This window comes from Gouania willdenowi, chromosome 14, assembly GCF_900634775.1.
Source record: "Gouania willdenowi chromosome 14, fGouWil2.1, whole genome shotgun sequence".
NCBI classification, from domain to species: domain Eukaryota; kingdom Metazoa; phylum Chordata; class Actinopteri; order Blenniiformes; family Gobiesocidae; genus Gouania; species Gouania willdenowi.
The window spans coordinates 22,901,991-22,927,996 of NC_041057.1; the positions used below are offsets into that span (position 1 = coordinate 22,901,991).

General features: G+C 37.7%; 1 protein-coding gene across 5 annotated transcripts in view; it reads left to right on the top strand.

Annotated features, from left to right (window-relative positions):
* The window catches only part of abr (ABR activator of RhoGEF and GTPase), a 174,114-nt gene that overhangs the window by 122,098 nt on the left and 26,010 nt on the right, over positions 1-26,006 (top strand). For all 5 annotated transcript variants that reach the window (XM_028466145.1, XM_028466146.1, XM_028466147.1 and 2 more), the window contains 2 exons: positions 3,981-4,078; positions 4,178-4,309. In XM_028466145.1, the coding sequence (XP_028321946.1) occupies positions 3,981-4,078; positions 4,178-4,309 (230 nt within the window). The remainder of the gene's footprint in view (positions 1-3,980; positions 4,079-4,177; positions 4,310-26,006) is intronic.

Consider the following 26,006-nt stretch of genomic DNA (forward strand, 5'->3'; position numbering starts at 1 on the left):
ACTACTTTTGCATATTAAAAACAGCTGATGTAGAACAAAGACAAGTGAAAAATATTTCTGCTGTCTGTAAATAATGCAGATCGGCGAACGCAGCAGCCCACATTGGCCGATGCCGATACACGTAAAAAACGCAAAAATCGGCCGGAAATATCGTTCTATCACTTATTTTTCATCCTTGACACCTTTTTTGTACTTTCAACTTTTTACATCTTTTTTTTGATCAAATTACCTTTATTTTATTGATCTATGAGGCCTACACTATGTCTACCATTTATAAAAAAAAAAAAGTTATTCTCCAGCAGCTTTAACATACAGATTATGTTTTACACAGGTGTAATTCAAGCATTTTGGAGAAAGGTGATGATACGGTGATGATACGGTGCTGTTGTGCGTCTGCATAAATGGGATGTGTGCGATAAGGACTTTATTTCATAAATATCCCCCAGATGGTTGCATCAAATTTCCCTCCCCTGAACTTCCCTTGTTCCGCCAGCACTGCTAATCTTTTCCTTGTTGGGAGTAATTATGGCAAAACCTTTCAGAATGCTGAGAAAATAAACAGAAGAGGAATGAAACCAGATGGAGTGAGATTTCATTAAACTGTACGGGTCCTGTTGGTGAGAGTAAATATTTGTCTTGAGTCTGTCAGCGGTGCACAGGCTGGCATCTCTAACCAGTCTCACATCCGGCTGCTGTTTCTGATCATTTTTAATGTAACATTTTCTGTCAGTATGCTGTCAGCTCTGCCACTCAGTCCTAGACTCTGTCCTGGTGAAGGTTTTGCCAAACGCCCATCCATCATGCTGTCGGACACAGGTGGACCCACGGGACCTGGTCTGGGCTGAAGGACGCACTGCAGACACGTCGCAGACAGCTGCAAGCACACATTTAAAGAAACACATTACAGACTTAATTGCTCCTTGTAAGAGGCGATAGTAAGGTAATCCCGGCGGGGCGGGGCGGTTGGGGTGTGGATGGGGGCGTTGAGGAATGGAGATGATTGTGTACACACAGGAGATTGATGTTTGCCTGCAGACGGACTGATTGATAATGAAAAGCTCCTCTACCCCAGGGGAAGACGACATTTGTGCCGATCCAGCTAGAATTTGCACCACTTCTCTGACCTTATTTTTTGGAATAAAAATTAAAAGTCTAACAGACTTTTCATTACATTTGCTTTTAAATAGCCTTATTATGTTGTTTTATAGTATGTCATTTTATGCATCTCTCACCAGAGCAGAACAGTTATTTATAGAAGATGCTAAGCAGCTACTTGTCATTCATGCAGTTTTTAAAAAAATGTATTGTCAACATGATGAAATCTTCAGTCAATGCTGTACTATAGTGTGTGCAGCCAATAGTGAAGCAGCACTAAGAACAGTGAAGCCACTGTTAAAGATTTGTATCTGGTTAAAAGGTGCTTTATTTACTTTTGGTCATCAAAACACAATTTCATTTAAGTCTGACATGCAAGATCAATACTTAATATGGATGCAACAGTCAATACTGTCTTTAAATTACTATCCCTTCAAACTGAGGGATTTTTCACTGCAATGAATAAACAGTAGAAAGAAGAAAACAGCCAGGATCGTGACGAGATATAAAAAAACACATTTCAGAAGACCGATCAAAGCTGCCATTCTATGGGATGTTTCATTATCAGCCACCAGTCAGGATTGTCTTAGTCCCTTTATGAGCATTCCTAGTACTGCCTGCAGCTGTGCTTCAATGGCACCGTTCCAATGTTTGCTGCTTATCCTGGTTTGTGTTGTAGGGGCAAGATCCTAAGCAGAGAGGCCCAGACAGTCCTCCCCAGCCATTTCCACCAGCCATTTCCACCAGCTCCTCCCCATGCGTATGCAGTCCGTCAAGGCTGTGCAACGACTGCGCCATGCCAGGGCCCTCTGCAAAAGATACGCAGACCTTCTATTTTTGCAGGACGCCGGAGCAATGCTGCGTAAATTCAGCAAAGACAAACCTGTGCAGGACACGAAGTAGTGCACAGGACACAGAATAAAATATCCAGCTTATTTTCAAAATAAAATAGTTGTTGTTTAAGGCGAATTGTATTTCCATCCATTTTCTCACCCTCTTGATCCTTTTCAGGGTGGCGGGGGTCTGCTGTTGCCTATCTCTGTATTTTACATATAAATATTGCACTCATCCATGGTCGAATCACAATTATCTCCACAAAAGTGGAAGATCTACAGGGCAGGACCAAGTCAATTTCCTTCTGCTCCTCTTGAAGGACACAATGAACAGTTTGTATGGCTTTGAGGTTTTCATTGTATTGATTACAACTCGCTATATCGTGCGATTACCCGTGTATTAGCAGGATCTCCCGAGTCTTTGCCGCAGCAGTTACTCATCACAGACAGAGATGCGGTGGGGATTGCCGGACAGCGGATTACGCAGCGGAGACGTTACGTAGTAGTTACACATCCAGTGGAAATCTGGAATAAAAGCCCAAAAAGAACACCAGAAATTTTAGTACATTTTAGAAAGCTTAAAATGTACTTTATTATAAACATGGTCAAAACAATTCAACTCAACTTTATTAATGTAGCGCTTATTACAACAAAAGCCATCTTAAAGCGCTATGAAAATATAAAATTCGTAATAAACGGAAAAAACCCAACAAATCTATATGACATCAGTGACAGTGGGAAGAAACGACTCCCTTTTAACAGGTAGAAATCTCCAGCAGAACCAGGTTCAGAGGTGGCAGCCATCTGCGTCGACTGGTTGGGTTTAGTGAACAGAAGGACCAACAGAACAGGATAGAGAGATAGAACATCAGTGTGTCCCAGACTAGTTGAGCTGTGAACCACAGATCAGGAACTGCCAGCTCCAGCTTCAAGACACCTGAAACAGAGAAGAGGGAGAAGGCACAGACTGCAGAAAAACATGATACAGTATTAGCAGGTCTGCCTGCATGGTTTTGTTCCTAGTGTTCAGGTTTATGTCTAATGAACTTTTTACTGGGAGACTTTTGTACTTTGATGTTGTGTTTCATGTTTATAATTGTGACAATACCTGCCTGTTATGGCCCAAACTCATCAGATCTCGGAAGCTAAGCAAGGCGGGGCCTGGTTAGTAGTTGGATGGGAAACCACTGAGTATTCCAGGTGCCACAATGGGGCGGCAGTTTCTCTAGTGGTATCTGTCATTGTGTCCTTATTCAAGACACTTTACCCACATTGCCTAGTATGAATGTGGTGTGTACACGAGAGTTGGTGGTTGTTGGAGGGGCCGATGGCGCACTATGGCAGACTTGCAGTCTACCTCAGGACAGCTGTGGCTACAATAGTTGCTTACCACCACTGTGTGTGGAGTAAAAGAATAATGCAATGTAAAGCGTTTTGTCTATGAAAAAGCACTTCATAAATCAAATGCATTATTATTATTATTATTATTATTAATGAAATGAGGATTTGAAAAACATCTGATCAGTCAGACAATCTGGATAATTTGTGAACCCATTACAACCCGACACTATCCATATCTCTGCACGCCCACAGATCATTTGCCTTTTGTGAAGAATGAGTCCGTCATACATTTTTCAACATCTGTTATTCCTTCGCCAGAGTCCAGCCTATGTTTTACCTCCTCAGCATCCATTTGAGATAGAAATTTAGAAAACCAGTGAACATTCTTATACGTGGTGGACTTGAACACTCTGGTAAACTGGGCGTACTGGGTCTTGAACCCATTCCTTCTGGTTTCTAGGCAACACTGCCTCTCTCCTCTCCTTTTATTTATACGTTTGTTCTTACTGTGCTGATAGAGTTTACATTATTTCATTGTAAAACACCATGTTTTATGCATTAATGCCTATTGCTTTTGTGTTGCTTAATGTATTACTAAATACTCATCGTGGCTTCATGCCACCTCAGTTTTCTGCCATCCAAGGCTGTAATGATACATTTTCATGTGTTATCATTTCCTCCCTGATCTAAATTCCTTCCGTTTGTTTTCAGATTTATACTGCACTCTTGAAGTGGACTCGTATGGGTACTTTGTCAGTAAGGCCAAGACCAGAGTGTTCAGAGACACCTCCGAGCCTCAGTGGAACGAAGTCAGTCCCCTAAAATCTCTCCACTCAACCGTTATCACTCGTTTTCTACATTAGAACAACTGCTCTAATGTTATCTCTCACTTCTGTGTTGTTGTGAAGGAGTTTGAGATCGAGTTGGAGGGCTCCCAGTACCTGCGGATTCTGTGCTACGAGAAATGTTACGACAAAAGTATGCTCAACAAGGACGACAATGAGATTGTGGATAAGATCATGGGCAAAGGGCAGGTGCAGGTAAGAAAAGCTAACGGAGAAGCCTGTGTTTCCCAACGTGTAATTGATTTTATTTAGCTGTTCCCCCTCAGTCCTTTTGTCATGGTAAGCTCCAATGACACTGTTTGTAAGGAGTTTAATTCAGGCGGGGCGTGCCTTACGTGCTCTGAGAAGTGTTTCTATAAAACTACTTCACAGCCCTGTTAACAACACCCTGCCTACACAGTGATGACTGTGGCTTCTTAGTGTTACCAACCAAGAGGTTTTTCACCACTTTGCATCATTTACAAGGTCTGGAGGAGGTCACATGTCAATTTTTCCAGTGTTTCTTGGGAAAGTCTGTCATGAAGTGTTGCTTGACTTCTGTCTGTTTTCTGCTCTTCAGTCAAATTGCTGCTGTTTCTTGTAATTGTTAGAAATTCCTATTTTGAATCGGGGTTGGATTGGAGAGGTTAACGCACTTTTATTTAAAAGTACAAAAACACTTCAGCTTCTTTCAAGTGGCCTTTTGTTGGGCCGTGCTTGAGCATGTTGGAAGATTATTTCTGAACCACTTAATCATTTTTTTTTTTTTTACTCGGATCTTGATGAAGCTTTCCACGCTTTGTGCAGATGCATACAGTTTAGTCATTTTTGTCCTGGGTAGAAAAAATTCCAAGGAGGATTGACAATGGCTGAACAGATCTCCTGCTTAGATGAATTAAGACGAGGCCTTTTTTATGCCCAACATTCAGCAATCTCACACCCATCCTTGGGAGCGTGCCCCCAGTTTGGAAACCATTGTAAGCCTATAAAAGCTTGACTGCAAATTAAATGTTCATTATGTTTGTTTATTCACTTTTAGGGAGGGGAATGAAGAATGTTGTGTTCTCTTTGAGATGGTAGGAATTTGGCTGTGGAGGTAACTTTGTTGTAGATAAAGATTTGCTTTTAATAATGTCTCAATACCTAGTGGTTGTGGATGTTCTCCCTGAGTATGTGTGTTGGGTTTATTGATGTAAATGGCATCACATGATGTAGTGGGGCTTTAAGATAAATGAATTAAAATAAAGGTACTATTCTTTGTTCAGTTTGACAGCTTTCATAAAAAAAAAAAACAATGGTACCATTCTCTCACCATTCCAGGTCTCAAACGCACAAACAATAAACTTGGCAGGTTCCTGTTTTGTCTGCGTGATGGTTGGATTATTAATACTGAATTAAGCAGAAATCTTAGTTTAAATGTTTGAGGGGGACCACACACTGCTAACAATGGTTTCAGACTTTAAGAGGATCCATGTCTAATCATGTGAAAAACACATCTGGTGTCATATTGAAAAAGCTGCCAAAAGATTTAGCGCAGCTAAAGCAACTTCCACTCGGACCTCAGCTCAGTTTAGAAGAAGCCTTCAGTGTTTTGCTTTCCTCTCTGGAGACCCCCTGATTTATTTAACAAACTGCAGGAATACTGACTGACCTTACATGGGCATATAACGTTGGAATTTTTTGTTTTTCTCCTGTTGCTGCTACTATACTTTGTCAGTGATGAGAAAGTGGATTGCCGTCTGTCATCACAAGACGTTGGGATTTGGGCCAGATAAATTATTTTTAAAGTTACAAAAGAAGCCTGCAGCAACATTTCAGTGTTTCTTGTGAATGAAGGCTATATTATTTGAGCCCCAGCAGAGTCAGAGTAAGGTAATCTCATTTCAGAATGACTGGTCCGTTTAATGTAAACACTGCCATTTTTCAAGCCATTTCTGTCGCCTAAGTGGCATGTTTTGAAGAGATAACCTCTATTCCATATCTTTGAGGTCAAGTTTCCATGCAAAATAATCTTTGTTTCTTTAAACAAGGTAAAACCAATTAGTTTCATTGTCTGTGTTGTTAAAGAGACAGTTTGAATGTTTGAATGAGGAACCTTCTTTTCATGGAATTTATTACATCTTTGTTGACACTGAAAAGGCCAGGTTGACTTTCTTTCACTGGTACACCGTGTTATAGGATCGTCCGTCGTGAACCGTACAAACTCTCCTCTGCCAAGTGAACTGTGCACATTCTCCCAAGTGCTCTGCATGCTTCTACTGTAGATTACAAAGTTTGTCTTCAAAGGGCTTGTTATGCAACTGTTTAGCCTAAAAACCCCCTGTGCTTGGAGTTGAAGAAATGCATCTGATTTCACAGCATCAGCATTGCTTTCGTCATGTAATGGTAACTCATCATTTTGCTGTTTCCCTTACAGATTTTTGCAAAATAAAAGCAATATTTCTAAACGTCGACAAAGTATAATTGTGCTTTGACCGTGTTTCCATTGAATGCTGTTTTGGGCAGGAGCCTAGTAATTCCTAGTATTCCTTTATTGGTTCACGTCTAATGTGGCACTAATCATTTTTAAGATTTCCCCTTCTGTTTACACGTAAGTGTGTCATGTTTACTCAGAGAGAAGTGGTCATGTGACCAGGTACGTCACATTCTGTGTCGTGTATTCGCGGAAAAGGTGTTTCCATTGTGCTTTTGCGACACATTTCAATATTGAAACGTTTGAAATACCTCCTCATGAAAGCGTCAAAATGATTTAGGGATATTTGAGTGTTTTTTTGAAATTCAGATGTTTCCATGACCACTTTTTATTGCTATTTAGATTTTGCACATTTCCAAGGGTAGTGGAAACACAGCTATTGACTCACACTTTTATCGCCTCCCCACACCTCACATTGTTGTACAAAAATCAAATACATTTGTACCTAGCTTGTAATTGGCAGGGTTAATAAACAATTGTGATGGAGGAAAATAGATTTTTTGATATATACAGTATAGCCTTATCAATTTAATATTGATACAATATATCAGCATGAATCATACATACTTATATTTCCTATTTTGTAGTGTGGAATGTTTGAAAAGGCTTGATCGAGTGATGTTGCTCAAACAGAGAATAATAGTCAGCAACATTAGGTATGAGAAAAACTGACCCATTTATTATTAACCAATGGTTTACATACATTTTAACCTTAAAACACAAGACTTTCTACTATTAAATGAAATAAATAAAAGATACATGAGAAGATCCTGACAAATAACCTCAATAAATCCAATAAAAATAAGTTATGCATCGTAGAGATTTTAGATGCAAGCCGATTTATATAATGTATACATATACTGTATATATATTCCCCAGCATCAGCAGACCCCCTGTATTGAATGAATGAATGAATGAATCAATCAATCAATCATTCAGTGATATATATACTGTATGTATATATAGTATAAGCATAAGGTTTAATAATAGTCCTTGAGCAATGCTCTCTTCTTTACTTTATTGTCCCCACAATCACGTTTCTGCTTTAAAGTGACATAATCACTTTTTAATGTATGGGCCTGTCATATATTACAGAATTACAAATAGTTAAAATTGACTAATGTGGAGGCCTCATCCCTGTCTCCACCTTGTCTTCTCTGCCACGCCCATCTATCATCTATTATAGTTATAACAGATTTAAGTGTGACTCAAAGTTGCACCTTTTAAAACTATGAAAGTGACATGTACTATAATAAATAGCATTCATCACTTCAACTTTGGAAAGATTTATCCTCTGCTTTATCCTCTGCTTATGACTCAACATCAATGATGGTACAAAATTTGGTAATAGTTTGATTTTTATGTTTTTGTCTTCTTTCTTTGACATTAACTTGACTCTTACTCTTCCTACAGCACAATTGCCGAAAGTTGTTTTTATTGGTTCTCATTCCAGGTTAGGCACGAGTCAGTGCCTCACCACAGCAGTATTACAGTACCCCAGAAAGCAGTAACACGAGAGTGTTGAACAGCTTCCCGGACATAATTGGAGCCAGCAAAGTTGGGCATCCAATGCAAAAAGAAAAAGAGGCAATTAAGTTATTTGTTCCTGGCAAGCTTAGAGCCTCTTCTCTGAAACCGTGAACATGAAGTGGGGTACACGCGTGCATTAGGTCAGTGTTAATGTAAAGCTACGAGTGCAGAGGGGTTGTAAAGTTGTAAAGTGCACTTTCATTCCCACTTAAGAACCACAGTTCCTTCCTCTAAATAAAGCATTTGATCCAAAGTTTGACATTTACACCCCAGCAGGGGGGATTATCAGTGAAAGTACTAATGTTGATGTAATATATCAGGCATCCCATTTGGTAAGGCTGCAACATTTATTGACAACAATGCTGGGACTGAACAAAAAGTCCTGCGCTCAAGTCCTAATCTAATCTTTGAAACAAACATTGTGCTACTAGCATCAGGCTACACAGAAAATAAAATGTACCCTTGGTATGTGTATTTACAACAACGTTTAAAAAACTAAGTAAAAGAAAAAAATAGTTTTAGATGGAATAATTTTAGCATCTGGAAGCAATATGAGAGATGAACTCAGAGAGAAAGCATGAATAGTTTGGAGAGATTTAACCATTTATATTTTTAGAATTAAACAAAAAAAAAAAAGTTCCACATGAGGTACATTTAAATACACAAAGACTAGAGCCACTCATTCAGATCCAGGATGAAGGAAAAGGGTTCATATCCAGGAGCAGTTTAATTTTAATTTAAAGCAGCTTTGCTCTTGTGTGCTTTGTTATTCATGAGAAGTAACACTTTTGGGGTTAATGTCATATCAAGAAAAAAAGTGAATAATCTCACAAAGGGGAGTGAATTATCATAATTCATGGGGCAACGTCAGGCTTTTCTTTTGGACCTGTAAATTGGTAGTTTTTAATGTTAGCATTGTAAATCCTATTAACAGTACATGTCTGACTCCTGGGCAAGCAGGCTGGTGGTATTTCATGTGCTGTTTGTTTTAAACATGCAGTCCCTTAGATTTAATGAGGTTCTGTGTGCAGTCATTCCATGTAGGTGATGATATACATTAGTCTCTGAGGCCTGGTGTAATCTATTATGTTTTAGCCTGCTGTAATATGTCTTGTTTCCTCCTATAGACCCCCTGCAGCCCCCCACTCACACATGCACACACAGGCTAATTTACAGCTGCTAGCTACACAAACAGATGGCTCTCTGCTGCGTGGACCCCTCAGGGAACAAAGAATAGATTCACACACACACACACCACTGGGTGACGGGCGAATGCATTGTAAATGTTATCAATAACTTCAGCCCACTGCATTACCTACTGTTTGTTAGCTCTCTGCTCCTTCATCTGGTGAGATGTGTCGTTAGGTGGGGGCTATTGATGGATGAAGTGTGTGTACAGTTATTCAGTAACAAAGTTCAGGAAAGTCCTCATTACTCTTCACCATCACATGATTTGCTTTGTTCTTTAATTTCCATTTGCTTTTTTTTCCCTCTCATGATTTAATGAGTCTCATCTGTCATGGTCTCAGAGTGTTCAGCATATGAAGCTTTTTATTCAGTCCCAAGGTGACTTCCTTGTCAAGAGATCCATGATTCGTGGCACTGATGGCGGCATTTGGATAGATTTTATTTGTACTTTGATTTTTTGATATTTTTTTTTTCTTCCTCCATCACATCCCCCTCTGTAGCAGCCTTTGTTTCTGTTCCAAATTTTCCCACTTGGGATGTGCATGTCCTGAATTCCTACACACATTCTTAAATCACACATACAAGTAGGAATTAAAAAAAAAATAGCCATTGGGTGATCCAGTCCAATGAACTATGTTACTAAATCATGGTTGTGTAAACAAATATGATAAATATGCCCATCATGTAGCACAATGGACCTCCATCACATCTCCTTCTCTTCCATTAACCCATGTGGCCAACGTTTCTTTTAAGGCTGCATTGATTAGTCAATAAATCAATAATAAGCGATTATGTCGACTACAAAAATTAAATCCACGTCAACGCGTCATATTTTGTAAAATGTTGATAAAATCCACCACCGGTTGCTTAATTTTTCACATACTGCAGAGAAGTGAGATCTTCTGTTTGCTTTAGCCATGTTGGCTCTGAGCTTTGTTTGACTGTTTGGACTCATCTCAAGTTATTTATTTATTTATTCTTTTACTTTTATCCATTTGATTGTTTTAAATAACAGCAACTCTCTAGTTGGTTTAAACCTCATTACCTATACAACCTCCTGCAAGGCACGTTAGCTACAGCTATCTAAAAGCTGCTATCCGGAGTTTCCGAGAAACGTCTCGATGTCCCGCCCTAAACAGCCTCACTTCCTCCCCTGCCTCTGCCAATCTACCAGAAGCCACGCCTCTACTTTTCTATTACGGAACATAACAAGGTCACATCGTGTCTGTTTGCTGTTGTGACGCGCAGCCTTGTTTTCGTGCGCAGCCTTGTTTTCGTGCACAGTTCTGCATTCACTTTGATTGACAGTCTCAAAAACAGGAAGTCGAAGCTTATTGGCTGGTCAATCTCGTTTCCATTGTTATATAGGGGTCTATAGGATGAAGGTGGGACTTTTATGTATATGAATGACCACCGGCAGTAGACCATAGTAAAAGACTTGTTAGGTATTTTTTTGCATTTCAAAAGAATTATATATAAACATGGATTTCTCAGAAACTCTGGATATCAGCTTTAAGTTACTTCTTTACAAAGTATTTTTGTTTACTACTACTGCTTGTTTAAGACCACTTGCTTTTAATTTTTTTATTATTATTTATTGTATTTAGTTTTCATTGTGATCACAAATTATATATGTTATATATGATTTTTCTATTGTGGTTTTGACCTGTAAAGTGTCTTTGAGTTTCTTGAAAAGTGCTTTTAATTAAAATGCTTTATTATTATTATAAAAAAAATAATTGATGGATTAGTGGCCAACAAAATCAAGAGTTAGTTGCAGCTCTAGTTTCGTTTTCTCTTCCAATACAAATAACAAACACCTTAGTAGAAGGTCAGCGTTGTCATTAGTCTTTATTACATTACATAATCTTTTGGAAAAATGTAAAGGAATGATTAACAGATGTTTGCCCTCCTGCATATGTAACAAAATGTAGCATGTTGTGAAGTCAAAGAATAGAGCCATGCAGAAAGAGAAAAGGCATGAGAGCCGCAGATGGTGGCCAATTATGTGCTGCTGGGAGTTAAAATGAGAACAAAGGAGCTCATCACAGGCTGAGAAATGAAATGCTCTCCAGAGAGCCACCGTGAATCTCTCACTGCCACCACTGGCTTATTGTGTGCTGGAGGAGTCAGGGTCCAGAAATAATTGGGATAAGTCCCAGAGTGGGGGGATGTTTAAGCAGCACTTATGTAACTAATGTATATATTATGCATATATGTGTATGTTAGAGGAATGAAAGACTATTAGTCTAAATGTATAAGTTTATTGTACGGTGCTGTGTAGGGGTGTTGATTCTCGAATTGATTCTAAATGCATCCATATTTTTTTTTTCTTTTTCTAACCTTTATTTAACCAGGAAAGTCTTTTCCACTGCAGGAGACATTGTAACTGCATAAAGAAATGCACTGAAACCTGGGCATGTTGACCAGCTTGTGTTTTTTCAATAAAATCTATAAAGAAAGTACTAACTTTCTGCATTTATTTGATGTTCTAGGCATATACCTCAGTTAAGTTTCACTAAAGTCAAAGTTGTTTTAAAAGCCACAGGCAGGTTGTATGTTATTTTTTTATTTTAAGTTGTTGGCACATGGCATGTTAAAGCCAATGTTTTGAGTGTAAAATATGCCAATAAAATGTATTTCATACAGAATGTTCTCATGAAAGTGTACACATTTACAGATTAGTTGTTTCTTAAGTCATATATAAAAACAAAATCACAATAATCGCCCTATACAGTACTTTAATAGCGGGATATATTGTATCGTCACGTATGTATCGGGACACGAATCGTATCACCAGATGCCAGGCAATACACACCCCTAGTGCTGTGGATAATCAGAGTTATTTCAGCTAATAGGTAACACTGGAATTATCTTTATTTCTGAGAGCTGAACAGCAAAGCTACACAGGAAACCAAGAAGAAGAAACCAAATACACTTTGGTTTAAATTGAGGACCAGACCATTTGCTCCTCTTCCGTAGTTTTCTGCTACAACACATATTTGCAGAGCATCTTGGGACATTCTAACAAATGTAATTCACATCCAAGTCAGTCTCCCATCATCCCCTGACTCTTCTCAAACTGAAGAGTTATGAACAACAGATGACATTGAGGGAGAAGAGAATCACCTCATGCCTCTCATTGCAGTCTCAGCCGGACTCTCTGAGGAATAAATCTCATTTCATGCTCGGCTCTGCCCGCCAGCACCGCAAAGCTCCACAACTCGATTATAGCGGGCTCAGCTTGGCTGTAGGACCAGGAAAACGTCTGTGTGGTCGATGAATACATGTCCTTCACTTCAGCAAGGTGAAGCACCTTATTGATCTGTTAGCGGTGATTATCAGCTGGTTTGTTTTGGTTATTAAAGCTCAACATTTGTATTAATGCACAAAATAAGGTGCATCGCATTTTAAAAGCAAACTATTGTCATATTCTTATGTTGGTTTTTTTGCGTGAGTCAAGGACAAACTGTCAATGCTAGATTGTTTTAAAACACCTTTAACAACTTAACACTAAATGTCTTCTGACTAAATTATGCGTGAGAAAAATTTGCTTTTTAAACAAAATAAATAAAGACATTTTGGAAATTGAGGAAAATAGGGGTGTTCCGATCCGATATCAATATCAGATATTGGTCTGATATTAGCCTGAAAACGAATATCGAATGTTGGATTCAAATTTCCGGATTTTCCGATTTTTATTTATTTATTTATTTTTTTTTTTAAATTCATTTTTTATTCATTTTATTTCAATTGTAGAATACTGTAGATATTATGTTGAAGGTTTAAAATGTATGTAACTAATTGGTTAATAATAAATGAGTCACTTTTTCTCATACCTGCTGTTACTGACTATTGTTCTCTGAGTAACATCACACTACATAATAAATAATTAATATTTTTTTTTGTGTTAAAGTAATTGCTATGGACTAAGAGATTTAAGGGTTTTATTAATGTACATTATCAGGCTAATTCTTGATAAAAATCAATGCTCAAACTTAATTGCAACAGGAAATAATGGCAAGACATAAATATCTGACCTGAGTGATGGTGTTGAGTGCATTTATCCATAAAACACATTAATTACTCCATTTTACTAGTCTTCTGGGACAAATACCTGATTGAATATCATTTAATGGCAACAGACGTGATCTAAGGTAAGTATAACAGCAACCTCGACAGATTTTAAGGTACTTTAGCGAAGCTGCATCTTAAACCGCCGTTTTCAGTCTTTCTTTAATCGTTGCTTTTAAGTGGCCTTTTATAAGAAGAGTTCTACGTTGTAGAGATGTTTAGGACGTTTTATAAAGTGTGTGTAAGGCGTGCTAAAGGACAACCATTTGGTCCATCTGGTACAGTGTGATCTCACCACGCCCCATTACACCCTAACCGCTGTGCAGTATTTCATTTTTCCCCAGTAGTCGCCCAAAGATTTTTGTCATGTCGTATATTGTGTCAAAGGGAGGATTTACAGCTTGGTTTTCCATTCAAGAGGAAGCCAATTCAAAATGTTCGTATATCAAAGCAAGCAGTTCAGATCAAAAGATGGCTTGAGATAAAAGGCAACTTTAGCTAACAAAATGTTAGAAATAATGGCCGTAAATGATCTCATTAGTTTTTTATTTTGGCTGTTTGCTTCAGTTTTTTTTATTACTTCTGTTGAAAATTCCAGTATCGCCTCAAAGATGAGCCTCACTTCTATTTATTCAGGATGAGTGAGTTGAAGTGTTGCTGAGCTCAGTGTGCTTCTTGTCCCTGAGTTATAAAGTCTGTGTTCAAGTAACTCTATATTTGTGTGTAACCCCCAGTAAAGCCATCAGATCAGACTTTCTACGCTCTGCCTGGCATCTAAAGCGACAAGAGTAACAACACTGGGACTGACAGTGGGTACAAACTGGACTTTGCTCTGCACCTCCTTACATCATGCACTGAAATAAAATGACAGGTGTAAAAACACAGACACAGGTGTAGCTTACCTCCAGCTGTAGATATGGAGAAGATATGTTAATAAATACAAGTTATTATTACTATGTAATTGGGGGCCAGATGGCCTAAATTGCCAGGAACCTATTGTTATTCTGTGTGTTTTTTTTCTACAAAGCCCCATTGCTGAAGAAATTATACAGTTATAAAGACCATCACTCAATGTTTTTGTTTTTTTTTTTTAAATAAGAAAACCCTATAAAAACGTATTAAAACCATCTGCCCGCACACGTTTTGCTCAATTGACATCAAACTTGCTACAACCCATCTTCAGACTGTCCTACACGAATGATCCACAAAGATTTTTGATTTATCAAAAACCCGGTGATGTAAACAATAAACATATACTTGCAAATTCCTCCTGAACACATTTTAAATGTTTTATGAAAAAGAATGACACAATATTGGAGTCATTGTAGATGTTTGGAAAACATCAGAATTTTATCTTAAAAACTGAATTTTTCTACTTCATTTTGAATTTTGCTGTCATGGTAACAATTGGAGTCAAACATGGCTTTAAAACATTACATTTATTTTTGGGGTTTTTGTCATAATAGCTGAATTTTTTAAATCTGCCTAAAAAATTGCTTGGCCCTGACCATTGCTGTGCAGCAGCTATAATTGAGTCGCCCAATAGGAGGTGAGACTGTAGCTGACTGTTTTAGCTCTCATTTTAGGGCTGCTGGCAGTTTTTGTATACCATACTAAATAGAAAGAAATCTGCTCTCCTTTTGAGTAATTTAAATGTATTTATTAGCTCTAAGCTACTAATGCACATGCTGAGAGTTCCTACAAGGCAATGAGAAAAGAATTGGACATTAATTTAGCCTACTGAGGAAAATACTAATCGTTGTATTGTTGTCGATTATCCAACTGTATTTGTTGTGGCTCAATGCAACGCAAATTTTTTCTGCAGTGCATCTCTGATGTTATGTTGAATGACAATAATAGAATCTATCTATCTACATTTATTAAAAGCATTCTTCCCAGGCTCACAAGTGAACATGAAGTCCTGAAAATAGGACTTTTGGCGAGTGAACATATTCAGACTTGGACCTTTGCCCTTTTGTGCGCATGAGCTGATGCATGATGACAGTTACTGTATTTGCTAATGAACAAAGGCCATAGGAATTTAAATGACACACTTTTCAATACACATTTCTAAATACTGTCCTATACTGTATGACTGAAACAAATTGATTGGTCTTGTTTTTTTGTTTTTTTGGCGAATATTTTTGTTTAAGGTTAAAACTTTGGTAACCCATTGGTCAAAATATATGGGTCAGTAGTACCTACTGTTGCTGACTATTTTTCTCTGTTTGAGTAATAGCACTTGAACAAACCTTTTTTTAACATTACACAATAAAAATACTTCATAAAAGTAAATATGATTCCTGCTGACATTGTATCAGATTAATATTGGTATCGGCCAAAAGCCAAGACAGTAATATTGTTATCGTATCAGAAGTGAAAAAGTTGTTTCATGAGGCACTGCTACTGTATATGCAACTTTTACATTTTCTTTTACTTTTATAAAGTCTTTTTAAAAACTTTTACAAGGTAATAACCATAGTTGATACGCTTAAGATAAATCTAAGATTACAGCCATGATTATTCTTTTCTATACTTATCTGTGCTTTCTTTTTTTCAAGTGCTAATTCTTTTACATGATACTACTTGGAAAAAAGAGTCCCTTTTCAAGGAAACAAAGTGCTTGTGCACAATTTTTGTTTTGTTTATCTTGGCTCACAAATAAAATGTGCATTATTACAATTACATTTAGCAGATTTTTTTAAATCCAAAACAACATACAACACGAGCAGTTATGGTTAAGGGACTTAACAACATCCCACACTGATGGCCCAGGTTGAACTGGTGACCCTCTGATTAAACCATTACCCCACCACCGCTCCATAACTTTGCTTATTGGTGCAACTTTGAGCTGATGTTGAATGTATGATCTCTCATGGCGGTAAGCTTTTCATATGGCAGGACTGGGAGCAGTGCCAGGCGTTTGATCCTGCTCGATGGTTTCCTGTCCCAAGTGGAGGGTGGGAGGTTTTTCTTTTCCTGTCGTTTTTTTTTCTTTTTTTTTTTTTGCTGATTTTGTAAATGCCAGTGCATGTGTTCTGATCCTCACAGTCACTCATCACTTTTGTCTGGACAAAGCATCTAAAATCTTATGAAAACCACATTTTGCAGATTTGTGTTTTTGCATCAGAGCAACTGAAACAGTTCAAGCTCCACTACAGTATGTCCACCTGTCACTCGCCAACAGGTGCCAAACATCAAACCCATCCCAGCTAACAGTGTAACTGTATTCTGTTAATGCTTTTTCTTCACTTTTGTTAACTCTTTACCCAGCGTCTGTGGCTTCAATCTTGTTACTCGTCTACCGACCTCAGACCTGAGTTCTGACTCCTGCTGGCACAATAAATTGGGCCAACGCTGATGTAATTGTTTTCACATGGAGGAAATATTTCCCTGTGAGGATGTTGTGAAGGTGTCAGCCGTGTAAAAGATGAGATCATTACCACTGCTGCAAAGCCAACTGACACCACATGTAACAAGTCTGGGATCAAAGCCCCTCACCTCCATCTTCTGCTGTTTTCCCCCTCAATCGGAAAGTTAAACCATCATTAGTAAGATTAGTGTGGACCTCAGTCTGTACCTGCACATTTTCATGGATTATTGTACAGAAAGAAAAAAAAGATGTGGTTAAAGTTTGCTGTGTTTGTGATGCTCTAATGTTCTATGTTAAAAAGCCTTGAATTTCTCCGGCTTTCAGAGATTCTCTGATGACAAATGGTCTCTGCAGCGCCTCGCTCCAAGCAGCCTGTTGCATAACCGTTGTTCAGAATTGGTCGGATCACTCTTTTAAATGAATATGTCCCCAGTAGATTCCTGAAATGTGTTGATACTGCGGGGGCGCTGCCTCGAGTGTGTACCTGCTTTCTCCACTGCGTCCCACTTTGAAAGGGCTGAGTGGGCGATTATGAGGGAGGCGATCTTAAAAGTCTTTCTCGCAGTCACAAACTGTTGGAATTATCTAATACATGTTGTGTAATATTGAAGGACATGTACTCTATGCGTGTGTCTCTGCCTACATCTTGAGCTTTTGTGCGTCATTCACTCTGACCTGATGATGTTAGATGCTGTTAGTCAGAGAAAGCTGAGCACCAATTGGTCCATTCTCACTATTCCAGCAATCATCACAACGATGTTTGTTTGACTTTGATTTCATCTTAAAATGTGAATTTAAAACAGAGGAGGAGGAGAAAGCGGTAAAGGATTGTGGTAAAAGGAGAGTTTCTTTCAACTGTGGAGAGTTGTGGTAGTTCTCCTTTGACTGACTGGTTTTAATCTGCAAATTGATAGTTTCCGCTCTTCCACACTGTGCTGTCACCCTCAGATATGATTTGATTTGCCCTCGGGTTATTTTTGAATGAAAGCTGTGTAACGAAATAACTGACCCAGTTCAACGGAAACACAACATCAGAGCTTATAGAATGTGTGTTGCCCTGATGGGGATTTCATATCCTGTTTTAAACACTTAAGTTTGGGTTGGTCTAGCACTCGCCTGCACAGATTATTGTTGATAGCTGGTTTTTATACTTGCATCCCTGTTTTTTTTATATATGATTCATATCTACAGGAGGTGGTGGGTAGTTTGCACTAATCTCAGCTGATACAGAACCAAAAACACAGTGTTATCCTTGGACTGGTTAGTAGCTGATGATGTGTGCAGCCTATACTGTAAAGATGTTCCAATTTTTTAAGTTAGATTGGAGCATAAATGTAGCTTCATCGTTCTTGTAGTGAAGTTATTTTTATGTTAATAACAAACTTCACTGAGTTGATCTGTCAGACATGTTTATTTCTACATATGTTTATTTTTAGTAAGCAAGGTGTTTCTGTCATTTTTCAAAGTTTTTTTTTTTACTTTTACTTCAAATATACAATCATACCATACAAGACACAGTAATGACAATAACTATTCTCTATATTTACCCTTTCCCCGTACATCACATCACCTATTTAACATATCCTATAGAGGCTCTGGAACAGTTTACCTCCCCCGTTAAGATCCATATCCTCCATCTTTAAAAGGCAGTTAAAAAAACGTCTTATCCACTCATGAATCCTCCTCCATTACACCAACTTACTTCTTGTGTTTCCTTTTTGATTCCTTTTTGATCTTCGAATAATAATTTGTTCAATATTTTCATTTGCCTTTTGATATTAATATTTTTCGAGGTTTGTTTATTTTTTAGTTTTCCACTTATATCAGAGATTAATTGTGCATTTTTTTTCCCCCTCATGATCTTCTAAGTGTTTTTTAGCCTTTAGTGTTCTTAGCTCTTGTTCCCTCGTTGCACCCTAATTGTTGTTTTTTTTATGTGTGCTAAATAGATAAATAAATGAAAATGAAAAAATAAACCAGGGGAAAATTGTGTTAGGATGTATGAGACGATCTGATCATTTGTTTTAATGCAGTTTTTTTTTTTTTTTTTAATTACTTTATTAATCCCTGAAGGGAAATTATGTTACACTCTGTTATTATTTTTAGGGACATGCTTCTCACACACACATAGGCCCGAATCACTCAATGGAGAGATGTCAGAGTGGGGCTGCTTCCACAATGAAGGGAGCGCACCATGTCGATGCAGATGTCGTCCTAATGTGTTTAACTGATGCACACAGATGCAGACAAGCTATTTTAAATAAAACATTTTCATCAGTACTATATGCCAGATTTTTATGGTTTATTTTTGTTTTTTGTATTTTTTATCTGGTTGAAAAGGTCCTACCCAGAGTAAGTATGCAAGTGTTTTTAGGGATGGTCAATATAAACTTTTTTCTGATCATTTTTTTACTTCAGATATTTACAGATATTGATATCTATACACAGATCCCGTCCCAGCCAACCTAGTTTGAGATCATATAAAATATCTCTCCATGGAAATAATAGTTTTAGCCAGGTTACTTTTAATGTAATACCCTACTGTATTCCACAATAAACAACAAGAATACTTGGGAAAAGTGACATATTCTTTTTCTCAAACGACAGCACATATTTATTTTTCAGTATTAGTGGAAAAACCGACATCAATGTCAACCGATAACTCATTTTATGGCTAATGTTGATAATATTGTTCATCTTTATTTATTTTTCCAACAGTAATTTATTTAGTCTTTTTTTCATTTCTATAACTAGCGTATTGTTATAGTGAGCCCATTATCATTTATGGTGTCGTGAACTCAGTGTATCATTCGTTCCAACCCTTTCTATAATCTTACATACACTTGCGTACACCCACAATTCTAAGGAGCTCTTAAGCGGTGGTGGTCACCAGTCCGAATCTCACCTGGGTCATGACTCATCACCGTGAGCATGTTTAACCCTAACTGCTCCTCAGGGATTGGTTAAATGCAGAGATCAAATTCATGTATGTAGCTGTACGTATATGACAACAATAAAGGTGATAATATATCACATCTGTTCATAAAGCTCACAAAGGCTCCAGACTGCAATCAAGGATGCAGTTATATCAGAGGGGAACAAAAATGTAAAATCAATAAATGTTAATAAATGAAGTTAATCTGAACCTACAAAAGCTGATAGTTTATGACAAGGCTTTTTATTTGATGTTGTACAAGCTTATTTTGGCCATTTACCTATTAAAAAAACAGGAGTTAATGTGTGTTTACATCAAACTGCTCCATGTGAGTGACTTTTAATTTTCTCCAAATATTTTTCGCCTTAACTATTTACAAACCCCATAGTTTCAGAACAAAGCCTTCCATCCTGTGCTTTGCTCTTCTCACTCTGCGTCTCATCCTCTGTGCCTGTACTACCGCCCTCTTCTCGGTTCGTGGATTCTTCCAGGTGACTGCGTCCAGCCAGCGGAGGCTACAATAAATAATTGAAGCGGGTCAGGAACACCAGCGTGCCCATGTGAGCCTGCACTCTCTTCATCACTGCAACTGGGTCACGCTGTTCATATGTAACACAACCTTGTTCCAGCCTCACACACATCACGAGACTTCTCTATAGCACAGTGTGTTCACATCACATAGAGGACATTTCACCCCGTCTACATTAGTCTGCTTCAAAAGAACCTCCTGACATGCTGCACGTTTCATTTACACATTGATTTTTACACTGTAACTTGGCCCTATGTATACAGATTAGATTAATGTCGGGTAAGACGGCTCAAAGGAAATGCTGTGCACACAAATAAAAAAGTAGGGGAAATGCAGTTATTGAGCTCCTTATGTTCAATAATTCATGATCGTTTAAAATGCAGATTGTACCACATTTTGAAAATATACATTTTTATTTTCTATATATATGCAAAATAAAATAATTTCAACTCATTAAAAAATAAAATAAAATATTCAACCAAATTATTATTTTTATACATGAAGCTGCTGGGGTTGTTTTGTATATGTATGCTAATTAAAATAATTTAAAACTAATTTATTTAAAAAAAAAAAAAAAGAAGAAAAGCATTCATGCAAATTGTAATTTTTTATAGGTAAAGCTGCTGGAGACAATTTTTTTTTTTATCAGATAGACATAGTGAAGACCTCAAAGATCAATAAATGAAAAATCATTTGCTTGAAAAAAAGATGTAAATGATCAACAGTTAATTTTATTGACATAAAAGTTTTGCGCATTGCATTGTTGGATGTGGAGTTCCTTAGACGGATGCTTACAATTGTTTTAAAATCATTCTTACTGTGGATTTCTTGTGTTTCCTTGCCAGACAAAGAGAACAGTGATTTGAGTAACAATATTTTTGTTCTAGTTTGTTCCCGGTATTTACCTCACTCCGCATTTCAGCCAGAATCTGACCTTTATGTGTAAACTAATAAATAAGCATCCGTCATTGTTTTGCCACAATGTTCAGTGCGTGAAAAAAATCTGAAAAGCAGAGTTATTTTTGATACGGTTACATGATGTTTTTTAATTCGGAATTAAGTTACCAGTATTCAGGTTTAAATCATTCGGAATTAAAGTGTTCTGCTTCGTGTTTACGTGGAAATAGTGATTCCCGAATTGAGGTTTACATGGAAAACCAGCTTATTTGGCTTTAGTTAATTACGCGTTAGGTCTGAGAGTTGGGAAGGCTCTGATTGGACAGGAGGAGAACATGACGTATCACGTCGCTCACGTCTATTAGTAGAAACTCACAACAAACCTTTTATTGTCAGCTGTAACACAGAAAACCACACGAGAACTGTTTTCACCTTCATTTTGATTGTAGTTTTGAAGCAACAGCTGGGCAATAACACACTTTGGTCCTCGGAGCAGAAAAGAGATATGAACTAATCACTAGTAAATAAAGCCCAGAGAAACTCCGGTAAACAATCACCAGGAATAAATAGTTGTTCCCTGGTATAGATAGTGGCTCTAACAACTGGTACAATGATAAACTTGGTGATGTTACAGCCTGTGCAGCAGTACTGGGACGCATTTACTTCATCTCCGAGTCTTAGTATCACCCGTCCGTTGAAGCCGTTCCGTTTGCTGATCTCATGTGTGTTTAATAAATCCATGTGTCCGTGTTAATGTCTGCATGTTTATGCATCCGTCCATCCCCTTTTTTCATTATATCCATGTCTTTTAAGGCTCTTATTAAATAGTGTCGACTCTATTCCGGGCCGACATGTTGGATTATGTCGTCACCTTGCGCGTTATCGCCGCAAGTCGCACATGTGCAAAACAACTGGAATTCACTTAAAGTGCAATTAAGTGTTGTTAACTGTTTACAAGACAGAGGAATTATTTAATCTGGAATTAAAAACTGAATAAACCAGCCACATAATTTGGAATTAAGTTTAATTTGGAATTAAATTAGCATTAGGAATTAAGTGTTTACAAGGTCAGGTTAAAGAGGAATTAACTTGAATTCCGCTTTACAGAGGAATTAAAGCTCCCATGTAAATGTGGCCAATTAGAGGTAAAAACATTATGTATTTATCTGATAATAAATAACAGCCTTAAGATTTTTCTGAGCTTTACCCATAATCCTCCTGTTAAGTGATCTTCATATTGTGGGATAGTTTTCTGTATTGAACCCCATTGTTTTTCATCTTACACACCAAATGTTTTCACTCCTTGTATTATTTTTTTACACTCCTATCACTCAATTTTCGCTACACCCAACCACACACAATTGACTGGAGCTTCATGCTAATGAAACCTCTGCTCATTCTTGATCTTCTCCCTCCTCTGACTCCCCTTCACCAGGTTTGACTTTAAATGCTTAATAAGTGATGGAGTGGTGGAGGAAGATCAATCCCCCCCTCCAAAAACAGCTTGGATGAAAGAGAAGCAGGAATAATCTTGGAGAGCCCCCTACGGCTGTGAAGATCCCCCCACCCACCCCCCCATCCCCTGCTTCTGCCTTTGCTCTCCTATCTTTGACTCACCCTGTACCCTGAAGGACTCTCCCCTAAAAAAATCCTCTAACAAACACAAACTGCTCATCCCTTTTTTTTTCTCCTCCTGACTGAGCTTCGGTAAAAACAGCAGGGAAGCTGAAATGTAGGGCAGGTCATCCTGTTTCCCATCAAATCACAGTAAATCTGATTGAACTACCTGTTACACATGAGTAGCTCTTCCCCAGCCTGTTGCCCAACTGCATCATTTTTTGACAAGCAGTTGAAACGGATGCAGAGCCTTGTTGTAATTCTTTTTGATGTCATCATTTTTCCATACCCAATCACAGAACTGTTCACTTTTACTTCACTGCACTCTGCTTATAGGATTGACAGTTAGTGTTGTGGCACACTCATATAGATATGTAAGGCCTGCGTGATCAAAGCCCACATGAGCTCATAGTGCAATATATTTATTACTTATAATGTGTGTGTAGCATGCAAAAAAATCCCCTGAATGTAAGAATTAGCAGTGCGCAGCTCACGTGCCAATGCTTTAACTCTGAAAATATTAAAATTACACTTAAATCCTAAACTGCTACATAGGTCAGTGACAATATCCTGTCTCTCTACATTTATTTTAGGTATAAAAAAGGTTTAAATCACAAAAATATATGAACTCCCACTTCTTTATATGTTCACCTTGAATTTTCACAAAAATATTACTCATTCGTGATTTTTTTCCCGTTCTTAAAGTGTCATAATATCATGTGGCACGTCCGATTAAAGCAATAACTGTAAATACTTGAATTAAAATTATTTATCAGACCCTAACTCGTGATTACGCAGAGGACAACATATTAGTTTTAATAAATTCAAACTAATCAATATCACATTTTAATATTACATCTTTTTCAGTTTAAAAACATAATTGAAAAGCATTTTTTTATATATTAAAAACAAATGTAGGAGGGTTATTATTGTCTTCCCCTATTGTTACCTAATATATTTGTTACATTTCCCAGCTTCTGCAAATGTTTTATAAATTTTTACCCTAATTCATCTGGGACAAATGCCGTCATGCAGCTGTACGAGTGTCTCATGTTTTATTGGCCATGGGAAGAAAGTAGAGATCATCATGCTTCCTACTCATGGAGAACATGCACACTCCTGAAAGGGGCTTGGGAACAACTTTACAACCTTGTAGTCATTTAAAACTGGCTTTACTGAGCTGCTAATGCTATTCTAAGCTAATTCACACACCACCCCAGCTGTATGCATAGTGATGAGAAGAAAAGATTACTTCGATTCTTTATCCTTTTTGGTGAAAAAGAGAAAAACAAGTATTTGCACTGAAGTTTAGCAGATGTTCATTTGTCTGACAACAGGCAGGACAAAACAGCACTAAACAAACTCACAGAGGCAGATGGAAGCTGGATTTGGCCTTGAATCATCTGGCTGAGCCACTTAGCAGCTTCCTATTTGAACATCTGGACTTTTTCTCCATAATGATTGTGTGAACGTAAGAAATTCCAGGTTTTGAGGCATAAACAAAGCCACTGTACGGTAACCAGTAAGCATCAGACACCTACAATCTAACATATAGTTGGGCAGTTGCACATCATTCTAAACACCCACGGGAGCTTCAAAAATCACTGAGCATGCACAGATGGATATCTGCTTAATATTCACATTGAGCTGGTAAATTGATCAAGTGTGTGATTGGCAGCAGTGCTGAGGCATGCAGAAGTGCTGCTTTTATTGAATGTCTGGTATTGAAAGAAGCAAACACTCGTGTACATACTGATGTTTGAAAAGGGAAACACCCATCCTATCTATAATTAAGGGCCCTGCTTGCACTCCATGTGTGAAACATCTGCTCTGTCACCTGATAATGGGAACACTTTTTATAAACGTGGCCGCAAATTAGTCAAATAATCTATAAAGAGAGGTTTTTACGCCTTGTGGTTAATTAATGTGGTTTCAGCATGCAATGACAAACAGTGTGTTGCCCGGAATACATTCACTCAGACATTTTGCTAACCTATCTGCAGAAGCGATTACTCAGAATCTCTGTCCAATGTGGAACCACAATAATCTTTTTCCTTTTCCTCATGTCGTCTTTCATTCCCACAAGAAGTCCTAATCTTATCTTCCTGCTGGCCTTCCTCCTCCTGCTCCTCTCTGCCTGCATCTTTTTTATCATTTGTGTGTTTCCAAAGCTCAAGGCCCCTCACCGTTAATCATCCCCTGCAGTTAATTTATCTCCACTGTACATTTTTATTCATGCCAGGGCCTTTTGAGATAATATTCTTGTGTTATTCTTGTGCACAGCGTGAGCACAAAAACCATCTAACAAGCTGAAATACTACACGATAGAAATTCATATACTGCATTTGTCCTTGCATAGTTTTGCATTTAAATGTTGTATAAGAAGCACATTTGTGCTTCACTGGTCAGAAAGCTTTAATCATTGTGGAGTGAACCCTCAGACTTGTAGGTTAACACGTCTGCATGTGCAGAGTGTAGCAGGTTTTTAATGGCATCAATAAGTAATCAGCTCACACTAAAGGGAGCATAGGATGGATGAACATACGTTTCAGCCTCATGAGTGTGCTGATGGGATGCTTTGTGACGTGTTGGACTCCAGTTGAACTGTTTGTAAAGATGTCTGTGGCTAATCTGCCCCACTGAGACGCGTTTGGTTTTATCTGGCACTATACTAAAGGGAGTCAACTGTCAAAAGTTAGCAAATGTACGTCTGAGCTTGAGTGGAAAGCAGAGAACACAGAGCTTTTTTTTATTAAACACAGGCTTTTCCTTCCTTGACTAAATTAGCTTAAATATTTTTTACGAGGACACTGTCAATCAAACACTGTATAGAAGGAATAATTTAATATTCCGCTTTTAAATGAGTTTTACAAAGATATTCGTCATGTAATCTACTTATCCAAGGACGATAACATATGTGAAGTTTTTTAGTAACTCCCTAATTTGTACTTATAACTCAATTGTCTGATGTGAATCAAGCACTTTTTTTTTTTCCAATTATTGCAACTTGAAAGTAGATAAGGTGTGTATTGATTAGGTTTACTCCAACTTTGTTTTGGTAAAATGCATACACAGCTATGGAATATTTAAAAATGTGGTCATGGGATTTTTTTTATTGGAGTTAACCAGAAATTGGGAGTCATTTTGAACAACTGTTTCATATCCAAACATAAATAAATAATACAACTTAAAAAAAAAGCACAACATTTCAACTAGAGTTGCAAAATTCTGGGAAGTTTCAAAGTTGGAAACTTTTCCTAAGAATTAATGGGAATTATGTATTTGTTTATTTAAATT